The sequence below is a fragment of the Meriones unguiculatus genome, chromosome 1 (assembly GCF_030254825.1).
Source record: "Meriones unguiculatus strain TT.TT164.6M chromosome 1, Bangor_MerUng_6.1, whole genome shotgun sequence".
NCBI classification, from domain to species: Eukaryota; Metazoa; Chordata; class Mammalia; order Rodentia; family Muridae; genus Meriones; species Meriones unguiculatus.
In genome coordinates, this window is record NC_083349.1 from 27394124 (window position 1) to 27417406 (window position 23283).

Below are 23283 nucleotides of genomic sequence, written 5' to 3' on the forward strand. Positions count from 1 at the left end.
TCCAGCATTTTATTGTCAGTTTTGTTTCAGTGTTCTCAGAGGAGTAAAACTTGCTCCTTATTGTCTTTTCTTTTATGCTTATGGGTGTTTTGGCTACTTGTATGCTTGGAGGTCAGAAGAGAATGTCAGGTTCCAAGGCAGACATTGTAATCCTCTACTTGGGTGCAAACAGAACCCAGCTCTTTTGGAAGAGCAACTGGTGCTCTTAAATACTAAACCATGTTCCCAGCCGAAAACTTGCTTCAATGTGAGATTAACAAAAAATAAAGTGAGGCTGAAATCTTCATAAATGCTTTGAGTACTTGAGGGGCAAGTAGAAGTTTCTCTGACTTATGGTGTTTCTTTGTATAATGTAGGTAATGTAGGTTTGTGTGTTGTGTGTGGAATTTACCTTCAAGCCTTGATGGTGGGGCTGTTTTATCTTAGGAACCAGAATGATGGTTTATTTACTATTATTGTGGAACCCTAAGCTCAGAAAACCTGAGTATGCAGATGTAGGCTGTTTATCAAAAGGCAAGAATGCAATGTTTCATTCTATTGGCACAATTTCAAAACTTTCGTTGGATTTCTTGAGACAGGGTTTTTCTGTGTAATAGCCCGGGCTGTCATGGACTCCCTATGTTGACCAGGCTGGCTTCGAACTTACAAAGATCTGCCTACCTTTGCCTCTCTCAGTGCTGGGTGCTGGGATTACAGGCCTGCGCCAAGCCATAACACTTGGCCAAAAAGTTTTGTTTAGAAGAGTGTTAGGTGGGGGCTGGAGAGATGGCTCAGTGGTTAAGAGCACTGTCTGCTCCTCCAAAGGACCTGGGTTCAATTCCCAGCACCCACATGGCAGGCTCACAATTGTCTATAATACCAATTCCAGGGGATCCCACACCTTCACACTAATGCATATAAAGCTGAATAAATTATTAAAAAAAAGAAGAAGATTGTTAGGTGTCTCTCTCTCTCAAGATCTATACCATATATTTGGGAGAATGTCTGATGTAAACTTTTTTTTCCTTCGACAGGGTTTCTTTTGTGCAGCCCTAGCTGTCCTGGAACTCTGTAGATCAGGCTGGCCTCAAACTCACAGAGATCTGCCTGCCCCTGCCTCCTAAGAGCTGGGATGAAAGGCATTTGCCACCACTACCCAGTTTACATACACACTTTTTGAGACAGAGCCTCTTCGTTTTAGTCCTATGTAGTCCAAACTGGCTCAACCTTCTGAGTGTTGGAATTACAGATGTGTGCCACCACACTTGACTAAGAGAAATGTTTCTTATTAATCTTTTGATTTTGTACTTTCCAAATTAGAGCTTTTCTTTTTTTCTTTTCTTTTTTTTTTTTTTTTTTTACGAAGTCTCAATGACAACCTGGCCTCTATTTTTCAAAACTGAGAACGGATTGACAGTTTCACTTTCCATTTTTAGTTTTCGTTTACAGTCAAGAATGAAGTCACGAACCTCATTAATAATGATTCATGGGGCTGAGGAAATGTTTTTGCGGTTAAGAACACTGCTGCTTCTCCAAAGGACCTGGGTTTCATTCCCAGAACCCACAAGGCAGATCATAACCATCAGCAACTCTGGCTCTCTCCAGGAGTTCCGACACACTGACACATAATTAGAAAATAATGACTTCTGAAATAGTGTGGGATATAGCCAACACAGAATGTTCAGGGAGACCTATGAGACCTGGCTCCACCCAGCATTGTAGTTCAGAGAGAATGCTTTTCACTGACAGCACAAGATGATCCTTAATTTTTTTTTTCCTCTCCTTTTCGAGACAGGGTTTCTCTATGTAGCCTTGGCTGCCCTGGTTTCTCTTTGTAGACTAGGCTGACCTCACACAGATCCACCAGCCCCTGCCTCTGGAGTGCTAAGATTGAAGGTGTGTGCCTTTTTGAGGGGTGAGGGTAAGAGGGGAGGGAATGAGGAAGAAAACTAGGGTGAGGAAAGAGAGGTTGGGCGGGGTAGTGAGTGAAGGAGCGGCGTTGTCAGATTGAATCCGGCGCCCCTGATGATGCAGCGTGTGGCGCGCCGGAAGTGCGAGGCGTCGGCTAGCCTGCGATGGCTGCTCCCGCTGCTCGCTGGAACCATGTGTGGGTCGGCACCGAGACTGGGATCCTGAAAGGTGAGTACCTGAGTTGTTCATCGGAAGATGCAGGAGTCGCTTGTTTGTAACCCAGCGTGACTGATGTTCTCGTCCCTCAGGGGTGAACCTTCAGCGGAAACATGCGGCGAACTTCACGCCATCCGGAAAGCCACGGCGTGAGGAGGCAGTGAATGCTCTGTGCTGGGGTATAGGTGGTGAGACCCAGGTGAGTGGCTCTTGGCCAGGCCGGAGCTAGGATACGCCCCGGAAGCCTTGCTCTTTCCCCATCCTTCCTTTCTCTGCTGTCAGATCTTGGTGGGCTGCGCGGACAGGACCGTGAAGCACTTTGATGCCGAGGAGGGTACATTTCAGAGCCAGAGATACTGCCCAGGCGGGGAGGGCACGTTCCGAGGTCTCGCCCAGGCCGATGGGTAAGGACCACACCCTAGTTTGAGGCTCCCTTGGGTGAACTGAATACTTAGTGAATACTGAATACTCCCTTAGGTGATGGGATAGGTGATTGCAAACAAGAATCTAGTCTTCATTCATCCGTCTAACATGCATTTATTAGACAGCTACTAAATGCCAGGCATGAGGGAAAAATACAAGGATTTTGGGTAAACCATGTGCCTTTATAAAGTTTGCATCCTAGAGTTTCTATTCTGGCTCCTTTATGTGCAACTAATTAAGTGCTTTTGAGCATGCTTTTAAGTAATGACTAACAAAAATCAACAAGATAGTGAAGCTTCCGAAGCGTTGGCTAGGAAGAACGAGTCACGTAGGTTAGTAACCTAGGTGCAGCTTTTCTAGATCAATGGAGGAGGCTGCTTTGGTAATTCAACAGGTGAGCTCCAGAAGGAGGGTGGAGTTTTGAACTGGGTTTGAGGTACAGGAGTAATATTGACAGAGAAGAGGTAAGGACATTCTAAAATGCAAAGACTAAGGACAGGTTAAAAGACTAAAAGTTTACATACATAGGACAAGTAGTAAATTTGGAGGTTGACATCAAGGAAGTATCATGTACATGGAAGTTTGGCTTTGTATTTGGTTGAGATTAAATAGAAAGAGGGCTTTTGTACTAAGTTGAGATTTTATTTCATAGGTATTAGAATATATTGGGTTTTGAATGGGAAGTGCCATGGACAGAGCTCTGAGCCACAGCCCAGGCTAGCAATATAGAGCTTGAACCCAGGTAGGCAGATGTGAGGAAAAGCATAGGCACAGGCTATCCAGAGCCTGGGAAAAGGCTTGGGCTTCTTGGAAAGAGGTTTATGTTATTGTTGTTTGGTTTGGGTTGTTTTTTTGGTTGGTTTTTGTCTCCTCCCACAGGGTTTCTCTGTATGTAGCCCTAGCTGTCCTGGAAATCACAGAGATCAACCTGCCTCTGCCTCCCAACCAATTGTTGGGATTAAAGACATGTGCAACCATACCCAGCTTGCTTTCGTTGTTTTTTTTTTTTTTTTTTTTTTTCCTGAGACTGGGTCTTATATAGCCAGGATGGCATATGAACTCACTAGGTAGCTCAGATTTACTTTGAACACCCCTCTCCCCGCTGCCCTTATAGGTAGGTATGCACCACGAAACCTAGCTTACACTTTTTAACATCCCAATGTTCCCTTCCCTGCTTGCAGCACCCTTATTACATGTGTGGATTCTGGGATCCTCAGAGTCTGGTGTGACAATGACAAGGAAGTATCCTCTGACCCAGTAAGATTCACCTGCCCCAGCCTTTGAGGGTGGTGGGAATCAGATTAGGGGTCTAATGGGGAATTTGGTAGAGGAAAGATTAAGGACTCTGGGACTGACTCATCTCTGATTCTTTTCAGCTCTTGGAACGAAAGGTGGGTCCTGGAGTGTGTAGGATGCGCCAAGACCCCTCACGCACCCATGTGGTTGCCACATGTGGAAAAGAGAATGCTTTGAAAGTATGGGACCTGCAGGGGTCTGAAGAGCCTGTGTTTAGATCCAAGAATGTGAGTGATGATTGGGGAGATGCTATGTCTGAGGTTGGGGGAAGTAGAAGCTACTGACTGTGATTAGAGCTTAGATGGTTTATTTATTTATTTTTTTATGGAGGGAGAAGGATAGAGATTAGAGGACTGAAAGAAACAGGTCAGGTTTACCAATGCCTTGTGTCACATGTCCCTTCCACACCAGGTACGAAATGATTGGCTCGATCTACGGGTTCCTGTTTGGGACCAGGATGTACAGTTCCTCCCTGGGTCACAGAAACTTGTCACATGCACAGGGTACCACCAGGTGAGGCTCTCTTGCTTACTCCTAGGATCTGAAAGGAGATCACACTTCCTCTGTCTGAGCCTACGACTTTCCCTTACTGCATTCAAGGGTGGAATTTCCTAAACTCTTTTTATTTCTCCTACCTAGAAGGGAAAGCAAAGGGAGTATTCCTCTGATACTAGGTTCCATAGGGAACAGATACCTCAGGTTGGCTGTCAACACAGTTCTACAGTCCTTCCATCTAGTACTAACCAGGCTCATGAGATCTGACAAGATTGGGTATATTTTGGATAGTATGGTCTCAGAACTTTGTAGTCCTCGTATAGTCTGATTTGCTTTGGGGACGACTTTCTGGTCTCAGCTCTTCCAGTTTTGAGTGAGGGCTTGACTAAGGATCTTTGTGGCCTATTTCATTTGAAGTTCTAAGACAAGTGGGCAGGGTTGGGTTACTATTTGCCATTTGTATAGTCCTGTACATTAAAGTCTGATATAGGTACTAGGGCTTTGCTCACAACATATGGAGAACTTCCCATTCCTCCCTTGGTAAGACTAAGCTTCCTTGCTTGGAATTTACCACTCTTTAAGCTTTGGTCTAATCTGCCTTTCTATCCCTCCACTGCTTTCAGACTGTGCTCATGCTCCCGAGCCCTTCCCCCAAAATTCTGAGATGAGATAAGGTGCATACCTTAAATGAGAAAGCAGTCTTGCTAGGCATGTTAGTGCAGCCATTTAATCCCAGCACTTGGGATGCAGAGACAGGTGGATCTCTGACTGTGAGGCCAGCCTGGTCTACAGAGTGAGTTCCAGGACAGCCAGGGCTATACAGAGACCCTATCTCAAAACAATAACCACCACCAAGAAAATAATAATAGTAGGCAGTCTTCAGAAGGATGATGATAAATATGAAGATACCGGGGCCAATGTGAGTAAGGATACTCTTATGATACTTCAGTCTTCTTCTAGGTTCGTGTGTACGATCCACTCTCCCCCCAGCGCAGGCCAGTCCTAGAGGCTACCTATGGAGAGTACCCACTGACAACTATGACCCTTACTCCTGAGGGCAAGTGAGTGTTGAGGGAAAGGGAAAATGCCCTGGAAGGACTTCAGAAGTCATATTGAATCCCCTTTATGTGATCTCCTCCTTAGTTCTGTCATCGTAGGAAACACTCATGGGCAGCTGGCAGAAATTGATTTTCGGCAAGGTGAGTGGATGATGGGTTGCTTAAAAAGGGGAAGGGACAAAGAGGAAGTCAGGGAGCCACAGAGCCCTGTCAGTGGCACATTCATTCTTTGTGTTCAGGTTCTGATTTAACCAAAAACTGTACCTTGGGCTAGTTATTTGGTCCCCAGCCTTTGATGCCCCCTGCTTTGTTAATAAACAGCCCAACACACACTGAGATCATGAAGCTTTTGTTTCTTCACCTATATAATGGAGTATCATTGGTAACTCCTGTTTCTAGGTCATTTTGAGGATTAAGTACTGAAACATAAGTGGTTTGAACAGTAATTAGAAAAGATGTCCATGGGCTGGGTAGCTAGCACTGATGCCTTCCACCTTTCTTCAGGGCGTCTACTGGGCTGTCTGAAGGGGCTGGCAGGCAGTGTGCGTGGGCTGCAGTGCCACCCTTCCAAGCCCCTATTAGCCTCTTGTGGCTTGGACAGAGTTTTAAGGATACACAGGATCCGCAATCCACGTGGGCTAGAGCATAAGGTGAGAGCTTAACCCTCTGGCATTCACCCACTCTAACTTATCTTTTTCTGGAGGTTATCCCGTTTCCTGTGTCCCACATTAAAGTTTCTGTCTGTTTGTCTGGTCTAAGTCCCCTTTTATTTTACATAAGTTTTTTGTTTGTTTTTTGAGACAGGGTTTTTCTGTGTAGCCTTGGTGTTCTAGAACTCACTCTATAGACCAGGTTGGCTTTGAACTTAGAGATCCACCTGCTTCTGCCTCCACCATATCCCGGTTTATTTTACAGGTTTATCTCAAGTCTCAACTGAATTGCCTTCTCCTGTCAGGCCGGGATAACTGGGAGGTGAGCAGCTAGTTAGGGTGTGGGAATTTGGGAGCCAAAGGCATGATGGTGAGGGAGTCTCTGTAGAAAGAATGGGAGGCAGAATACAGAACAGGGCTGTCTCTTTACTGTAAGTTTATTTCTCTGAGGGATGTTCAAACCCTTCTAGGCTTATTGCCAAGGGTGAGGTACTCCAAAACAGAAGGGCATTGGTTTCTAGATCAAAGTAGTGGTACCCAAAGGAATTATTTTTCAGCCAGTATATTTCCCTGTGCCTATCCTGAGTGCCCTTCTCACTTATCAGGATGAGCCCCAAGAACCTCAAGAAGCCAGCATGGTGCCCCAAGAAGACACAGAGACAGATGAACTTTGGGCATCTTTAGAGGCAGCTGCCAAGCGGAAGCTCCCAGATTTGGACCAGACACAAGGTGTTCGCCAAACCAGCAGGAAGAAAAAGAAGCGGCCTGGATCCACTAGTCCTTGAAGCCCCTTGCTCACTTTGTTAATAAACCACCCAACACACACTGAGATCATGAACCTTTTGTGATGGGAGAAAGGAGAGGTGTCTTGTGGGTGGAAAACGTGACGTCACAAAAGCTGGGCAGCCTGGGGAGGGTGGCAGAGTCCTGCGCCATTCTGGGCCATGGGCTGCTGTCAAGATAAGGACCATCGGCCCTCTGAAGAGCATGGAAGGGATGAAGTGAATGAGGGAGGTAAGGAAGGTAGAACCAGACACAAGAAAGGGTTGCAGGAGCGGGAGGTTTCCCGCCTCCTCGCCCACATAAAGGAATTGTTCCAGAGGTGGGGCTGGAGAGGAGAACTGAACTAAGTGGCCAACGTGGTTCTTACAGGCGTCGACACTGATTTTGAGAACACAGGCCGCCGTAAACAAAGATCTAACGAAAGTCTTCTGATCACCGTGCTGTGGCGCAGGCTATCCATGTTCAGCCGTCGGGGGTCCTCACGGTCAAGCAAGAGGCCCTCAGATCAGATGCAAAAGCAGGACAGTAAGACCCAGGAGCGCAAACGTGACGGAACCCACAAGGAATCAGGAAAGGGCTGACTCCAACCCTGGTCTCAAATCCTCCCCAACATCCAGAGAATAAAATTAGTATTGCAGATCTGCCAGGCTGGTTTACAGAGCAAGTTAAAGCTCTGTAGGCTTCGCGGCCGCGGGCTCTGTAAGGTTCCTCCGGCCCAGCCCCTTGGTATTTGTTCGTGAGCCTTAGGGGCGGGGCCGAGGCGGCAACCTAGCCAATAGGAGGGCGGAGTCGAGCTTGCTGGGGCAGGGCTGTGTTCTTTCCATCTCAGGGCGAGAAAAGGCGTGGCACATCAGCCACGTCACGGGGGTCGGGGTGCGTGTGGGTGACGTGGCGGCTCCTACTCTTTGGTCCGGTTTCGGCGCCGTACAAGTCCGGCGAGGAGGCTCCGACGGCCTGGGGAGCGTGGCAGTGGCTGCGGCGGTAGGCAACAGAGGAGGTAAGGCTTCGCTGGCGTAGGAGCCTAGCCTCTGTCGGTCGGCTCGGCGGGGGACAGCGGCTTGCCGGGGAAGGGGGAAGGGAGGCAGGGCCAAGTCCTGCTGGAGGCTCCGCGTAAGCGAATACCCGGCCGTCCAATCAGGAACGGCCTTGTTGAGAAAGACTTTGTCCCAGTCCAATCAGCGGCTGCAGTCTTCCAACAGGCGGAACTTTCATGGAGGTGGGACTTCCTGTTTCAAATAAATAACTTAAGAGGTTTTGGTTGGTTTTTTTTTTTTTTTTCTCCCCTCCGCCCACCGGAGTGTGCCCACCTCTGTTGGTCGATTTCAGGTTTTTGTTGTTGTGGTTGTTATTTTCTTTTTTTTTCCGTGAGAAGTTGAAGGAAATCTCGTATATCAGAGGTCACGATTAAGACCTGGGCCAACAGCAAATGTCTGTCTAGAGGCTCAGGGCCGCAGGATCAGCTTCTGGCTGTTTTTTCGGCATTAGTGCTCCCTGCCGGTGCTTTGGCTGTCAGAGCTAAGTTGGAAGGAAAATCTGAGGAGGCTTCGGCTTGGGCCTGGAGGAAGCTGACCCTTCTCGCTGTGGCCGGGCTGCAGGATCTGCGGGTGGCCTTGAGCTCGAAAGTCTGTCAAATACGGGAAAGGGACTAAGGATTTGCTATTTGAGGGGAGAATTTGGGTTCGACTCTCTGGAGAATGATATTCTCCTCTCCACAACAGTCCGAGGTTATGCGACTCGATGATCCCGCGGAAACGCTACGGATCTAAGAACACGGATCAGGGTGTCTACCTGGGTCTCTCAAAGACGCAGGTTCTGTCCCCTGCAACTGCTATCAGTAGCAGCAGCGACATCGCTCCTTTGCCCACCCCGGTGGCCCAGGTCCCCTCCCCTCCCGACACCATGTCCTGCCGGGATCGGACCCAGGAGTTCCTGTCTGCCTGCAAGTCGCTGCAGAGCCGTCAGGTAAGGACCTGGAGTGGAAAGACAGGTGTGAGCCCATTTAGTTAATGCTTACGTTTTGATTACTACTTGTCTAAACTTTTCAACTCTTAGATGATCGAATCTTACTAGTAGAGGTGGACGGATTCTCTTCAGTAGAAGTTAAAAATAGTTTAACTTGTCCTAAATACCACAAGCGATGAGTCCGGCTTTAAACCTACATCTGTTTCTTTTTTTTTTTTTTTTTTTCTTAGCGATAAACCACTGATAAACTTAGCCAACAGCACTAGAGTGTTGAGTATGTGAGGGAGCAGTGAAAATCTGAGCATGAATAGTGAAGGGAACTAAACTAGTTACTTCTTGACATTACCTTTCAGAATGGAATCCAAACAAATAAACCAGCCCTACGTGCTGCCCGACAACGCAGTGAATTTACCCTCATGGCCAAGTGAGTTGAGGGAGGCTTTGTGGTGGGGTGATACAGTGTCTAAGAAGTAGATATGCCTGTGGTGATTTGGCTGAGTGGGGCTGGTTGTTTTGAACCTTAAAGGAATAGCCTCTTTCTTGCCCTTTACCACAACCTTTTCGCTAATGATCATTTGCAGGCGCATTGGGAAAGATCTCAGCAATACCTTTGCCAAGCTGGAGAAGCTAACAATCTGTGAGTGTTTGGGAGGTCTTTTCCTATGTGGGACAGTGAAACGTAGTACTAGGAGGTGAGGCTCATGGAGTTTTTTGTTTTGTTTTGTGTTTTTTTTTTTTTTTTTTTTTTTTTTTCTGTGATGCTGGGGATTTAAGGCAAGGCCTCTATCACTAAACTGTATTCTTAGACCTTTGAGCCTTGTTATTACCCTCACCTATTGTAATTTCTCATCTGTCTCTGCAGTGGCAAAGCGCAAGTCCCTCTTTGATGATAAAGCAGTAGAAATTGAGGAGCTAACATACATCATCAAACAGGTGAGCTGCTAGCCATCAGGAGAGCCCAGCATTCTAATTAGATTACTTCCATCATTTTCCATCGCCATGAATCCCCAGGGTAAGTATATAGACCCATGTCCAAACAACCCTGATCCTCCATTGAGTTAATAGAGTCTTAGGATCATCTAACATTTATAAAGCACTGCTCTAGATGCTGATAAAACAACTGTGAAGCAAGATTATTGTCTTCAAGGGCTCATTTTCCTTAAGAGTTACCCAGCATCAAGAGCTTTGGCTTAAGATGAGTAGATGATAGTATAGAAAAGATTTGACAAAAAAGATGAATGAAACAGGATATTGGGAAAGATTAACAGTAGTTATATGTTAGCTGGAGTCAGAGTTTATATAGAGGTAGTAAAAGCACTTACTAGGCTAAGGAAGCTATATACAGTGTTGCTTAGAAAAAAAGAAACTTCAGCCAGGATGGTGGTGGCGCTTGCCTTTAATCCCAGGACTCAGAAGGCAGAGGCAGGTGGGTCTCAGTGAGTTTGAGGCCAGCTTGGTCTGCATAGTGAAGTTCCAGGACAACTAGGCTTACACAGAGAAACTGTTTAAAAAAAAAAAAGAAAAAGAAAGAAAGAAAAGAAAGGGAAAGTTCAAGTATCAGGAATCACGTTCTTTATAATTATTTTATGTTTGTCTTCATTTCCTATGTCCTTTCTACTTATCCAAAAGAAAGAGAAGAGAAAAAAGAGAGTGGGAAGTGGGGATAAAAGATACACTGATACCCTAGGAGCAGGTTCTTTGTTTTGGTTTTGAGACTGTCTGGATGTACAGGCAAGGCTGGTGTTTTTTTGTTTGTTGCAGACAGGGTTTCTCTATATATTCCTGGCTGTCCAGGAACTTGCTTTATTTTCCAGATTAGCCTCGAACTCAGATCTGCCTGCCTCTACCTTCTGAGTGCTGGGGATAAAGGCATATGCTATTATGCATGACTCCATGCTGGTGTTTAATTTGTGAGTCTCCTGCCTCAGCCTCCCAAGCACAGGGATTATACTGTGTATCACCATGCCTGCTCAGGATTTTTCTTTCTGCTTGTTCACAGCTATATCAAAATGCTTGTAGTCATGTCTGGCTGACTTTTGGTTGCCTAAGTGAGTAACTGGCAAGAAGTTGGTTATTTGAGTGGCTAGTTGTACAGAGCATTGTGGACCTTGGTAACAAATGTAGAATCATCCTGAATATTCTGGGTGATGCATAGAGTCTAATCTGGAATGTGGATGGGATGGGGTAGAGGCTAAGAAGGCAGCTCCTATGGTGTTCTGATACAATATGGAGGCAGAGGTCAAAGAGCAAACCTGTTTTAAGGGATGCTATGTTGTTGGAAGAGAGTATTAGATTACTGTTGGGGTGTTACTACTTACCACTTAAGAACTATCCCACTAGATTCTGAAGAACTTGAAGTGCCTTTGTCACTCACTTGGGTTGTGACCTTGTGTGACTCCTAACTACTGAGCTGCCATTATCTTACCAAGAAGGCAGAGATAATTAAAGTACCTGTCCCACAGATCTTCTGAAGATCATTTGTTTGCTTTTGTCGGTCACTGACACTGGCTTTTTCAAGGCTAAGACTACTGCATTGGTTGATCCAAAAGCTGGTCTGTCTGGAGAAGTGATATTTGAGCCTACGTCTGTATAGTGAGGAAAAGCAGTTCATCTGAAGATAGGGTGGGAGTAAATTCCAAAAAGTAGAAAATGGGCAAGGAAAAGGAAGGGTTAGGAAAGCACAGGTGCCATGTAAAACAAAAGCAGGCAGTGGCCAGAAGAGAGTAAAGCAGCTTACGCATCTAGGCTGTATTCTCAATTGAGTCATAAGCTCTGGGAAGATTTTCAAGCAGAAGGGTAACGATGCCTCCCCTGATTTTGGTTTTAAAGATAACGCTGACCACTATTTAGGCAACAGATCATAGGAAGGCAGCCTGGAAAGAAGGCAGTCTTTTAAATTTGTTTATCTTTATGTGCATTAGTGTTTTGCCTGCGTGCATGTCTATGTGAGAGTGTCAGATCTTGGAGATACAGACAATTGTGAACTGTCATGTGGGTGCTGGGATTTGAACCCAGGTCCTGTGGAAGAACAGTAAGTGCCCTTAACCACTGAGCCATCTCGGCAGCCATCTGGGACATTTTTGAGAGGAGAGAAGATGGTTAAGGTACTTGAGTTAGAAAAGGAGATGATGTGGATAAATTAAGAATATACACTGAAAAAAAAAAAAAAGAATATACACTGGAAGACAAAAACAAAACAAATGGATATGAGGAAAAGGGAATTATTATTATTATTATTATTATTAGGGTCTCATTATGTAGACCAGATTGGCCTTGAGCTCATAGACTTCACCTGCTTCTGCCTCCTAAGTATTGGAATTACAGGGATGCAGCACCATGCCTACTTAACATTTTTTGCAATGTGTATGAATGTTTTGTGTACATATATCTGTTTGTACCACATGTGTGCCTGATGCTTATGGAGGCCAGAAGAGGGCATTAGGTACCCTAGAACTGCAGTTACAGATAGTTTTGAGTACCATGTAGTTGTTAGAAGTTGAACCAGTGTCTTCTACAAGAGTAGCAAGTGCTCTTAACCACCGAGCCAGCTCTCTAGCCCATTTGTTTGTATTAAGACAGAGTCTCATTCTGTAACTCAGACTGTAGACTGGCCTTACATTCATTGAAGTCTACCTACCTCAGGTGGGATTTTAGGTATAAGCATCTGGTGAACGGTGGTGTATTTACTAGAATGGAGACAAGGCAGAGGAGATGTGTCCTGGAGGGAGATAGATTAGGAATTGTTAAGTAGTAGGATTTTCTATGTTAAGTTTAGGAGTGAAAGTTGCAAGATGCTTAAATAGTAAATAAATAAAAAACAGTTAATGAGTTGTTTTTTTTTTTAATGTTTTTTTGGGGATGCAGGGAAAGAAGCCCAGGCCTGTGTTTGCTGCCCCACACCCTTACTATGTTTGATATAGTATTGAGTATATGTACAGTAAGCATTTAGCAGGTTACAGTTCTGATCAGGTGATCTCTCCTGTCCAGTCAGTATCGTAGATTATATTTGTAAAATAGCAGGTAGGTAGGATAAGGAGATGTGGCTGAGTAGAAGCTTTTGCCTTGAGTTCCTGCATGGGAAATAATACTAGTTCCTGAGTTAGAACCCAAGGAAGGAGCTATTACGGCAAACAAACAAACCCTGAAATGCATTTGGGTCTGAAACTCTAGAAAGGTAAACCTGTCATCAATGAAAATGAGTCCAGGGGTCTGGAAAGCAGTGGGGTTCTGTCTACCTTGGAAACCTCTAGAAATGCATAAATTTAATCTTAAGTATATTTCTCACTTTTTAAAAATTTTAAATTACATTTATTTGTGTTTTGGGGGGTGGTGCCTGAGTGCCATAGCATGCATGTGGAGCTGGTTATCTCCTCAAATAACTTGCAACATTTGTGTGGATCCCTGGGGTTGACTTCAGGTTGCTGGGCATGACAGCAAGCTTCTCTATCTGCTGAGCCATCTTGCTGGCCCTAATGCTCACGATTCTTAATACCTTCCATCTCCTCCTGGGTCATAGTATGTTGGGACAGGTTTTCTCCGTCCTCATGGAGGAGAATGGGATGCAGGTAACACATAGGCTGTGATAGGAAGTCACTGTATATAACTTTGATAAATAAATCACAGCTGATCTTTTGTAGTATTGAAGGTCTGTGTAAAAATTTACTTCTTTGATGCATCTAGGAAACTAGAGAGATGCTTGCCTTTTCCTGAGTATCATTCATGTATTCTGTCAGCATGCTCTATCTAGGTACAAGATTTTGACCTTTGTAAGGGTTCTATGGCCTCTCGGGGTAGAGTATAACAGAAGGGTAGAGGGGGAGATAAGTCATTCATTTACAAATGGTGAGACCCCAACTTTCTTTTTCTGGCTTTTCTCTGCAAGGAATGAACAGAGCTTGGAAAGTGCTAGTGCCAACCTCTGACCTGACTAGACACTCACTCCACTAGTAGGTTTTATCTTGTCTTCCCTGCTAGAGACAGCCATAGATAGGGTCAATGACTGAAGACTCCCCTGCGTAATACTCTTCTTCTGGTCTCTTACCAGGACATCAATAGCCTCAACAAACAAATTGCTCAGCTTCAAGATTTTGTGAGGGCCAAGGGCAGCCAGAGTGGCCGGCATCTGCAGACCCATTCTAATACCATTGTAGTTTCGTTGCAGGTGGGACCCTGGGGATGGAGGGAGGGAGGAAGGGAATAACAAAGTATCTTTGTTGAATGACACAGTTGTCCTTGCCTTTTAGTCAAAATTGGCTTCCATGTCCAATGACTTCAAGTCAGTTTTAGAAGTGAGGACTGAGGTAAGTGGGATCTATAAGTGGGTAAGAATCTGTGATACGGGCCCAAGAGGAAAAAGGGAAGGAATGTGTTACCCAGAGTCATGGGGCCATCATACCCACTTTTCAGAGACTCAGGACCTTTGCATTTCCCCCCAACATCAGAATCTGAAACAGCAGAGGAACCGTCGGGAACAGTTCTCCAGGGCACCAGTGTCGGCCTTGCCCCTTGCCCCCAACCACCTTGGTAAGTCAGAGATAATATGAGAAGCCTAAGGGATAAGTTATTCTGCCTGCAGTAGCGTTGTCTAAATACAGGTGTGGAGTAGGAGAATGGAGGGGCCAGGATGGTGCTAGGCATAATCCAGAGGACAAACCTGGTTGTTGAGTTTCATGACCCACATGTAATCCCTATGTCTTCTCATGGGGCTAAATGGAAACATATTTAGAAGAATGGCAGTGTGAATTTTTTTGTGTGTTTAGTCATATTTTCTCATTTAATTTTCACAACCATCTTATGGAAAAGCAACTGTTGTTTGCTCCATTATATAGATGAGAAAAACTGAAACCCAGATTAAATAGTCTATCCAGCACTGAATTTAAATCTAGTGCCCGTGGATTTTGTACGTTTGATTTTGTTTGTTTTTAGAGCGAGGGTCTCATATAGCTTGGGCTGGCCTCTCAATTGTTATTAGCCAAGGATTGAACTCCTGACCCTCCTACAGGACTCCATCTCTCTATTGCTAGTATAACAGGCATGTGCCACCATGCTCTAATTGAATTGCTTTGTGTGGGGTTTGGGGGAAGGAGGGAGAGGGAGACAGGGTCTCTCTAATCTTGGCTATCTTGGAACTTGCTGTGTAGATCAGGCTGGCCTCAAATTCAGAGAGATCATCTTGCTTCAACCTCAGGAATCCTGGGACTAAAGGCATGTGCCACCATGCCAGGCCCTGAACCTGCTTTTAACCATTAAAATGTGCCATGTCCTGTTTCCTCCCCAGGGGGTGGTCCCATAGTTTTGGGAACAGAGTCCCGAGCTTCCAGGGATGTGGCCATCGACATGATAGACTCTAGAACAAGCCAGCAGCTTCAGCTCATTGACGAGCAGGTACCCAGGCTCTGAGATCAGAGTATCAGCTCCTTGTTTGTCTTCTGTGTCCCCCAGAGTGTTTGGATTGTGTCATGGTGAAAGGGTCTTAAAAACTGAGGCCCTAGTTGAAGGTGCTTTTTTTCTTCTGAAGGATTCCTACATCCAGAGTCGGGCAGACACCATGCAGAACATTGAGTCTACAATCGTTGAGCTGGGCTCCATTTTTCAGCAATTGGCACACATGGTTAAAGAACAGGAGGAAACGATTCAGAGGTGAGACACTCTGCCCCCAATACAGTGAAACCTTCTCTCCTCCATGGATTGGCATCTTGAAGTCCCTGAGGACAGCTTGGTGTTCTTTGGAAGAGTAAAGTGAATCCTACCCACCTATGAGTCCTGATTCACCTGCTTCTCCTCATTTAATAAGAATTTATTAAGGGCCTAGTGTAGTGATGCACACTTTTAATTCCAGCTCTCCAGAGACAGAAACAGTCAGATCTCTGTAAATTTCAGGCCACTCTGGTCTACATAGTCAGTTCAAGGAGCCAGGGAGGGCTACATAGAGGAAATACAGCCTGGTGATTGTCTGCCAGACATGAAATCTTAGGATCTGTCTTCAAAATCATAAAAAAAGGAAAGAAAGCAACTGGTGGAACCAGCCCGTTGGCTTAGTGGGCAAAGGCATTTTTTACACAAGCCTAGTGGCATGAGTTTGATCACTGCAACTAGGTAAAGATTGAAGTAGAGCCCAGTGCCACAGAAGTTGTCTTCTGACCAACACATCTGTGTTTATTTAACATTTTAAATAAAAATGTTAAAAAATAAGTAAATAAACAGCTGAGAAGGGAGCACAGTGTACTGACCTTAAAATCCAGCTACTCTCGAGCATTTTTTGAGCCCAGGAGTTCAAGGCCAGCTTTGCCAGTATAGTCAAGTTCTATTTCAAAAAATGTTTAAGAGATAGCTTAGCAGTTAAGAGCACTTGTTCCTTTTCCAGAGGACCTGGTTCAGTTCCTAGCACTTACATGGTGTTTTGCAACCGCCTTTAACCAGGGGATCCAACACTCTCTTCTGCCCTCCACAGGCATCAGGCTTGTAAGTAATATACAGGCAAAGCACACATTAATTTGAGAGCTGGATGTTGTGGCATATGCCTTTAATCCCAGTATTCTAGATGTAGAGGCAGGCAGATCTCTTGATGTTCTGGTTTGTGAGTATGTGAGTGTTTTGTCTGCATTCCTGTATGTGTAACATGTGTGTGCCTAGTGTCCTCAGCAGGCAGAAGAAGGCTCAGATTCCTGGGAACCTGGAATGTGAGTACTGTGAAACACTGTGTGGGTACAGGGACTTGAACCCAGGTCCTCTGCAAAAGCAGCAAGTGTTCTTAATTACTGAGCTATCTCCAGTCCCTAGATGTCTTGCATCAGTCTGGTTTACATAGCAAGTTCCAGGCTAGTCAGGTCTACGGGTAAAATCTTGTCTCAAACAAACAAACAATACATGCTTTCACTGTTATCTTCATTCTGTTGTTTAAACCAAGAAATTTTAATTTCAAATAGTGAATATTTGTTTGTTCAAGACAGGATCTCGTGTCTTATCTGTAATAGACAAGTGCCATCATTCTGACTAATTTTCAGTATTAAAATTACTTGGGAGCAAGTAAGTTTTTAGTGATTTAGGAAGATCTTACTTCAAAGTTTAAGAATAAACTTTAGAGAAGGGCTCAGGAGTTGGCTCAGTGGGTAATAGTGCTTGTTGCACAAACATAAGACTTGAGTTCAGATCCCCAGCACCCATGAAAAAGCTAGATATGGCCTCAGATACTTGAAACCCCCACATGGGCAAGGTGGCGAGCAGAGACACACAGATCACAGGAGCGCACTGCTCGGTCAGCCCACCTAGAACAAGTAAGATTCCGGTTAAGTGAGAGACACAGAGGCATCTGTCCCAAGAAAGAACATAGTAGAACAGGATACCGGACTTGATTGTTCTGGTGTCTGTGCACAAAGGCACTTATGTGCACGCATACATACATACATACACACACCATACATGTATATACAACAAATCTGAGGATGAGGAGATTCCTCAGTGGTTTAAGAGCACTCAGTTCTTCTCGGGAATCCAAGATCCATCATCATCCAGGTGACTTACAACCACCTATAACTCTGGGTCCAAGCAATCCGATATTTCCACAGACAAATACATACACATAGTTAAAATAATAATAATAAAAAAAAAAAATTGGAGGAGGCTGGTGTGGTGCCCCTAGGAGATGAAGACAGGAGAACCAGTAGTTAAGGGTTATTAGCTACGTAGAAAGTTCAGTGCCAGTCTGAGCTGTATTTTAAGATCCAGTTTCAAAAAACAAGTGAAAGATGTAAACAGTGAGTGCTTACTTGCTGCCTAGGACTTACTAGTAAGCCTCTGGATTCAGTTCTTGGTACAACAGAATGAAAAGGAAAGCAAAAAGAATAAACAACCTTTTCCAGGAGTTTTATTTCAGAATGCAGCAAGGAATCATGTTTCATTGCTTGTATTTATATTCTGAAGTATTGTGAAGGCTGAGGCTGGGAAGATTATAGATTTAAGGCCAGCCTATGTGGACAATTTCATAAGACTCAGTCTCAAAAAGAATTAAAAGATGGTGGCTGGAGAGATGGCACAGTGCTTAAGAGCACTGGCTGCTTCTCAAGAGGATCTGGATTTGATTCTGAATATCCATACAGCATCTTAAAAACCACATGTGACACCAGTTTCAGGGAACCTAGCATCCTCTTTTGGCTTCCACAGGTAGCAGGCAGGCATGTGGTACTAATATATGCAGGTAAAACACTAATACACATATAAGAAAAAGAGCTTACAAATAGGTCAGTGATAAAGTAAGGCCCTACATCCAGTCCCTAGCCTACAAGAAAAAAAATGAAAGAGGAAGGAAGGGAGGACTGGAGCAAAGATTCTAAAATTAAACATGTTATGTTCCTCTAATATACACACTTTTTAAAGTTGGCTATTTATTTATTTATTTATTTATTTCAAGGCAAAGAGTTTCTTTGTGCAGTCCTGGCTATCCTGGCCTTACTTTGTAGACCAGGCTGACCTCGAAATCACAAAGATCCTCTGCCTCCTTAGTGCTGGGATTACAGGTGTGTGCCACGGTGCCTGGCTTATCAAAGGCATCTTACAAATAAAGGGAACCCTGTATGTAGTATGCCCTAGTAATCCTGGGAGATAGAAGCAGGACCATCAACTAACATCAACTGTATACTTCTGAACCATCTGTCTCAAAACAAAGGCGTTGATCCTTACTTACCCATCAGTTATAAGGATTTTGGACCTAAAACAGGAAGGGGAATTACAGTTCTTATAAGATTAGTCTGGTTGAAATTGGGCTGAAAAAGGCCAGCTAGAGATGGATATCAGAATGGGGTGCAGGAGGGTTTCCTGTTTGATGCTCGTTTTATTTCCTGACTAGCCTGCCTTGTGAAAAGGTTACATACCTTGCAGTATCCTGTAGCCTGGACTTTTCTGTTGGACTTGTTAACTATTCTTTCAAAACAAAAAAGCTTGGTCTTCAATGTTATTTAGAAAACCAAATACAGGCTTGTATGGAATACTTAACAGAAGCTACTGTGGAAAAGCTCATTAGGAAGCATTTAATGTCACACTTCCTTTCTATCAGGGAGGACAGGTATCAGATAGAGTCTGCTACTCCCTTTGTGGTGCTGAGATAAATCCCAAACATTGTACATGCTAGTCAGTGTTCTATATACTCAGTGTAACATACTTAGTCATTGTTTTTTAGCCTTTTTCCTCTTGAATTAAAAACTCCAGACAAGAACCTGTGAGATGGCTCAAGAGGTAAGGGTGCTTTCCATAAAGCCTGATGGCCTGAGTTTGATCCCTGGAACCCACCAAATCCTACATCATGTCCTTTGACCTCCATATAAGGGCCAGGACATACTCACAAACACATAGACAACACAAGATAAATGTGAAAGAAAAAAATGTAAAGCTCCATCCAGAAAATTACATGTATTTCACTGGAAAGGTTTTTCTGGTCTGCTCTGTAGCTCTAACTGGCGTGGAACTCTGCCTGCCTCTGCCTCCCAAATACTGAGTTTATAAGCCCTGTACCACCACCCTGCTTAGCCTTACTTGTGATTTTTTTTTTTTTTTTTTTTTTTTTTCCTCTTTTCAAGACAGGGTTTCTTTTTAGTTCTGGTTGTCCTGGAAGTCACTCTGAAGACCAGGCTGACCTCAAACTCAGAGATCCATTTTGGACACTTTTTTTTAAATTGGAAAAATGATTGTTTTTCCACAAGGTGTGGTGGAATGTACCTTTAACCCCAGCATTCTGGAAACAGGTGGATCTGTATCAAACCAGCCTGGTTTACATTGTGTGTTCCAGCCCAGCCAGGGGATATCTTTTCTCAAAATTAAAAACAAAACAAAACAAAACCTCAGGAGAATTAGTGTGTGTAGGTGTGTTTAGGTATACAAGTAACACAGCATCATGGAGTTGTTTCTCTCCTACCATGTTGGTCACAGGAATCAAAGTCATATTTTCAGACAAGTACCGTACCTGCTGTGTCATCTTCTCAACCCCTATAATCTTTTATATACCAGGTTGCATTTATAAGGTTTATCTATTTGTTAGGCAAAGCTATTCATAATTGCCATTATGGGCTTTACTCATTGTGGGAGAAAAATGTACTCACATTTAAAAGTGTAATTAAGAGCTGAGTGGCACATGAAAGGCAGCACACTGAAAGGCAGAGGCAGGCGGATCTCTGTGAGTTTGAGGCCAGCCTAGTCTACAAAGTGAGTCCAGGACAGCCAAGGCTACACAGAGAAACCCTGTCTTGAAAACCCTAAATAAATAAACAAAAGATAATATAATTAAGGGCTGGGCATGGTGGCATATGCCTTTAATTCCAAGCACTCAGAGGTGGACCACTCTAAGTGGAGGCCAGCCTGGCCTATGTAATATAGTTCAGGAACCAAGGCTATACAGAACCTGTCTCAAAAAATAAAGTAATTATAGTCAAAAGCTATGAGCCTGATACTTTTGCTTCTCCAACATAAAAAAAGAACAATTCAAACTTCTGAATTTGAGATGCTTAGATGAGCTCAGTCCTCATGCTTGTCTTCTTAGGACCTTAAGCTTGCAGCCGTGCCCAGGTCTTCCTTTCCATTTCTAGCCAGATTGTCTAGACCCACCTAGGCCATACTCAGCTCCTAGAGGGCTCCATGCCACAGATTTCCCTTTTTTAAAGTTAAGGTGTTTTCATTATGCATTGCTTACTGATGGGGTTAATTTGAAAAACTTGTCATTAGATTTTACCATTCACAGAGTGTAGTTATATAGAGCTCAAGTAACTTTTATGTCAGTAGGCAGTACAATCCTAGTGGACTGTCATATTTTCTATATAGGCCACTGTCTGAGACAGTGACATAGGATAGTATTTGGGTTTAACGTTCTTTTCACGGTGTGCGTGTGAGTGTGTGTTGTGTTGTATTAGCAGAGGAGTGCATCAGAATGTCTATTACTCTATCCTTTTGTTTTGAGATAGTGTTTCTATGTGTAGCCCTGGAACTCTGTAGACCAGGCTGGCCTTGAACTCAAGAAATAAGCCTGCATCTGCTTCCTGAGCACCAAAATTAAGGGTGTACGCCCACCATTCCTGGCTACTTTATTCTTTTGAGGTAGGATCACTCTCTTAGCCGAAAACTTGGTTTTGTTTCAGACAACCAGCAAAACCCAGCTCTTTCCTACTTTCTCCATTTATCCACTGTATTATGAGTATGGGCCAGCTTGCTATGGGAGTAACTGGGATCCCAATTCAGGTCCTCTTGGTTGCTGAGCAAGCGAGCTATCTACCCAGCCACAGTATTTGGGTTTTAGGATTGTATATGTAGAATGGCTGGGGAGGGTTTTGTTTGCCTTAGTACTTTTCAAAATTGTCCTTCCTCTGAGGACTTGTTTCTCGGGATAATGCTCTCTGGATGTAAGGAACGCTTGTATTATTCTTTGAGTGCTTGTCTATCTTAAGTTGTTTCCATTGCCTAACCAGAATTTTCTTAGTGTAATGGTCTGAACTTTCCACCCATTATCACAATGCAATACATGTTTATTACCTGAAAAGTAATATAAGTGCTAAAGAGTAAAAATTATAGCATTTGGGGTGCTCATATGGATTGGGGGTATAATTTAACTCACAGAAAACTGAAGCCTCATGAAAGTGGGCAGGGTTTATGTCAATTTCATTTTTCAGATATGGAAAATAAACTTCAAATAACTCAGTTATAAGCTGGTAACTGGCAGACTGTTTTCAAACTAGAGTCAAGCATGGTCTACTATTCTCAGAAAACTTGTATATATTCAAACATGTACACAAGATCACATGGTATAAAAGACTTTAATTCCACACATTGTGATCATCTTCCCATATTAATAAATGGATGTCACAGCATTCTTTTTAACCCAGTGTCCTGTTTTCTCTGCTGGCTGTTTCTAGGATCGACGAGAATGTGCTTGGAGCCCAGCTGGATGTTGAGGCTGCCCATTCAGAGATCCTCAAGTACTTCCAGTCAGTCACCTCCAATCGATGGCTCATGGTCAAAATCTTCCTCATCCTCATTGTCTTCTTCATCATCTTTGTTGTCTTCCTTGCCTGAACCCACCTCCCTCACTTTGAGGCACTCCATGGAGGGTTTAGGACCCTCCTGGTAGGTCAGGTGGCCACTGTTGCCATGGAACCTGTGCAGGGTGTTTGGGAGAAAGGCCATATCCTTGGAACTGCTAAGAATGGCCAGTGTCCCTGATATTCCCCACCCCTGTCTCTGGCCACTCTGTCCTACCTTCAGGCCCATGAAACACACTGGTTCTGGATTTGGACTCTGCTGTGAAGTAGCTTGGAGCAGAAGCCAGCTAGGGGCCAGTGGGGGCAGTTGTCTCCACCATGAGATTTTTATAAACCCTTCCCAGCCTCCCCCAAAGGTAAACTGGCAACAAGAGGAGATAAGCCCCTCCTTGCCTTCTTGAGAGTGAGGCAAGGAAGTAAAACTATCCCAGGGACCAATTTTACCATCTGGGTTAGTTAGAACTTGACTGCCTTCCTCACTTCACCATGTGAGGTGAGGGGGCTCTGAGCCCTACAGTTGCCTGCACAAACCTGACTTTGGCTACTGGTGACTTTCAATCTGCCAAATGTGCTGCAGCCTGTTTCCTCCCAATTACAGCAAGACTGTCAGCTTCACTAGTGATGTTGTCATTTATGGGTGGGATTGTCAAGGGCTTCAGCAGCAAGCAAACAATTGCCCAAAACCAGAACTAAAAGGGTTGAGTTGGTGGCTCTGAGGGCCCCCACTGATAAGCCAGGTAGCCCTGGTGCTCTGTGTCCACAGCTCCTCCTAGAAAGGAGTAACCAAGTACAATAGCACTTCATTAGACTTTTTCTTTGAGCTGAAGCTGAGATGATTCATAATTGGGTGGCAGCTTCCAGGACCATCCCAAGCCTGTTTTCATCTATATCAAATCACTTGGCCCTGATTCTTGAACTGAGTGAAGCAAGGGCTCTGCTGCTAGAAGAGAATTGGTACTTAGCTTCTGGCACCTTCTAAGACACTAAGCAAATCCAAACCAGCCACTGTAAAATGGAGGTAACCCAACTAACACAGACCCTGAAGGGAGGTTAATGAGCTGTTCTCTACTTCCTGATCAGTACTGAAGTCATGTTCCCTTCCTATTGGTGCCCCATCTACTTCTCCCTCCCTCGGCAGCAACTGGATACATGGAACCTCAGGCTAAACTAGATTCACTCATTTCTTGCCACACCAAATGTCGTTTCCTAGAAGAGCTCTTAGGTTTGCCATTTAAAGATTCAATCACAGCAGAGCACAGTGGCACACCTAAAATTTCAACAATTGGTAGGCAGTGGATCTCTGAGGCCAACCTGGACTACAGACCAAGTTTCAGGACAGCTAAGGCTACACAGAGAAACTCTGTCTCAAAACTTAAGAAAAAAAAATTCCAATCACTTCTAGCAACTTTAATTACCTACTTAGCTGACCTGGGTCTTTCTATTAGGCATAATGGTGGGTCAGGGCCGGAGTTACACCTGATTTTGTTTTTGAGACTA

General features: G+C 44.3%; 3 protein-coding genes across 3 annotated transcripts; all 3 read left to right on the forward strand.

Moving 5' to 3' along the window:
• The first annotated feature begins 1936 nt into the window (after positions 1–1936).
• On the forward strand, positions 1937–6857 carry Wdr74 (WD repeat domain 74). The gene is made up of 11 exons (XM_021651883.2): positions 1937–2118; positions 2199–2305; positions 2389–2510; positions 3711–3786; positions 3906–4052; positions 4237–4338; positions 5281–5381; positions 5464–5519; positions 5883–6028; positions 6294–6350; positions 6634–6857. Exons 1-11 carry the CDS (start codon positions 2055–2057, stop codon positions 6811–6813), a joined length of 1158 nt encoding a protein of 385 aa, XP_021507558.1. The 5' UTR covers positions 1937–2054; the 3' UTR covers positions 6814–6857.
• Positions 6858–6939: 82 nt separating this feature from the next.
• Positions 6940–7524, forward strand: Tex54 (testis expressed 54). The gene is made up of 2 exons (XM_060386140.1): positions 6940–7042; positions 7181–7524. Exons 1-2 carry the CDS (start codon positions 6973–6975, stop codon positions 7390–7392), a joined length of 282 nt encoding a protein of 93 aa, XP_060242123.1. The 5' UTR covers positions 6940–6972; the 3' UTR covers positions 7393–7524.
• Positions 7525–7655: 131 nt separating this feature from the next.
• Stx5 (syntaxin 5) lies at positions 7656–22401 on the forward strand. Its single transcript, XM_021651854.2, has 11 exons — positions 7656–7808; positions 8530–8773; positions 9127–9197; positions 9355–9410; positions 9636–9706; positions 13818–13934; positions 14017–14073; positions 14215–14296; positions 15051–15157; positions 15291–15412; positions 21661–22401. Exons 2-11 carry the CDS (start codon positions 8549–8551, stop codon positions 21818–21820), a joined length of 1068 nt encoding a protein of 355 aa, XP_021507529.1. The 5' UTR covers positions 7656–7808; positions 8530–8548; the 3' UTR covers positions 21821–22401.
• Positions 22402–23283: the final 882 nt, after the last annotated feature.

What these genes read in the sequence shown, in the direction of transcription:
- Wdr74 (XM_021651883.2), top strand. Translation starts at nt 2,055, where the DNA reads ATGGCTGCTCCCGCTGCTCGCTGGAACCATGTGTGGGTCGGCACCGAG. An exon ending in CGAGACTGGGATCCTGAAAG is followed by an intron (nt 2,119 to 2,198) that starts GTGAGTACCTGA and finishes CTCGTCCCTCAG; the next exon opens with GGGTGAACCTTCAGCGGAAA. An exon ending in AGGAAGTATCCTCTGACCCA is followed by an intron (nt 3,787 to 3,905) that starts GTAAGATTCACC and finishes GATTCTTTTCAG; the next exon opens with CTCTTGGAACGAAAGGTGGG.
- Tex54 (XM_060386140.1), top strand. Translation starts at nt 6,973, where the DNA reads ATGGGCTGCTGTCAAGATAAGGACCATCGGCCCTCTGAAGAGCATGGA. An exon ending in GGATGAAGTGAATGAGGGAG is followed by an intron (nt 7,043 to 7,180) that starts GTAAGGAAGGTA and finishes TGGTTCTTACAG; the next exon opens with GCGTCGACACTGATTTTGAG.
- Stx5 (XM_021651854.2), top strand. Translation starts at nt 8,549, where the DNA reads ATGATCCCGCGGAAACGCTACGGATCTAAGAACACGGATCAGGGTGTC. An exon ending in AGTCGCTGCAGAGCCGTCAG is followed by an intron (nt 8,774 to 9,126) that starts GTAAGGACCTGG and finishes ATTACCTTTCAG; the next exon opens with AATGGAATCCAAACAAATAA. An exon ending in GAATTTACCCTCATGGCCAA is followed by an intron (nt 9,198 to 9,354) that starts GTGAGTTGAGGG and finishes GATCATTTGCAG; the next exon opens with GCGCATTGGGAAAGATCTCA.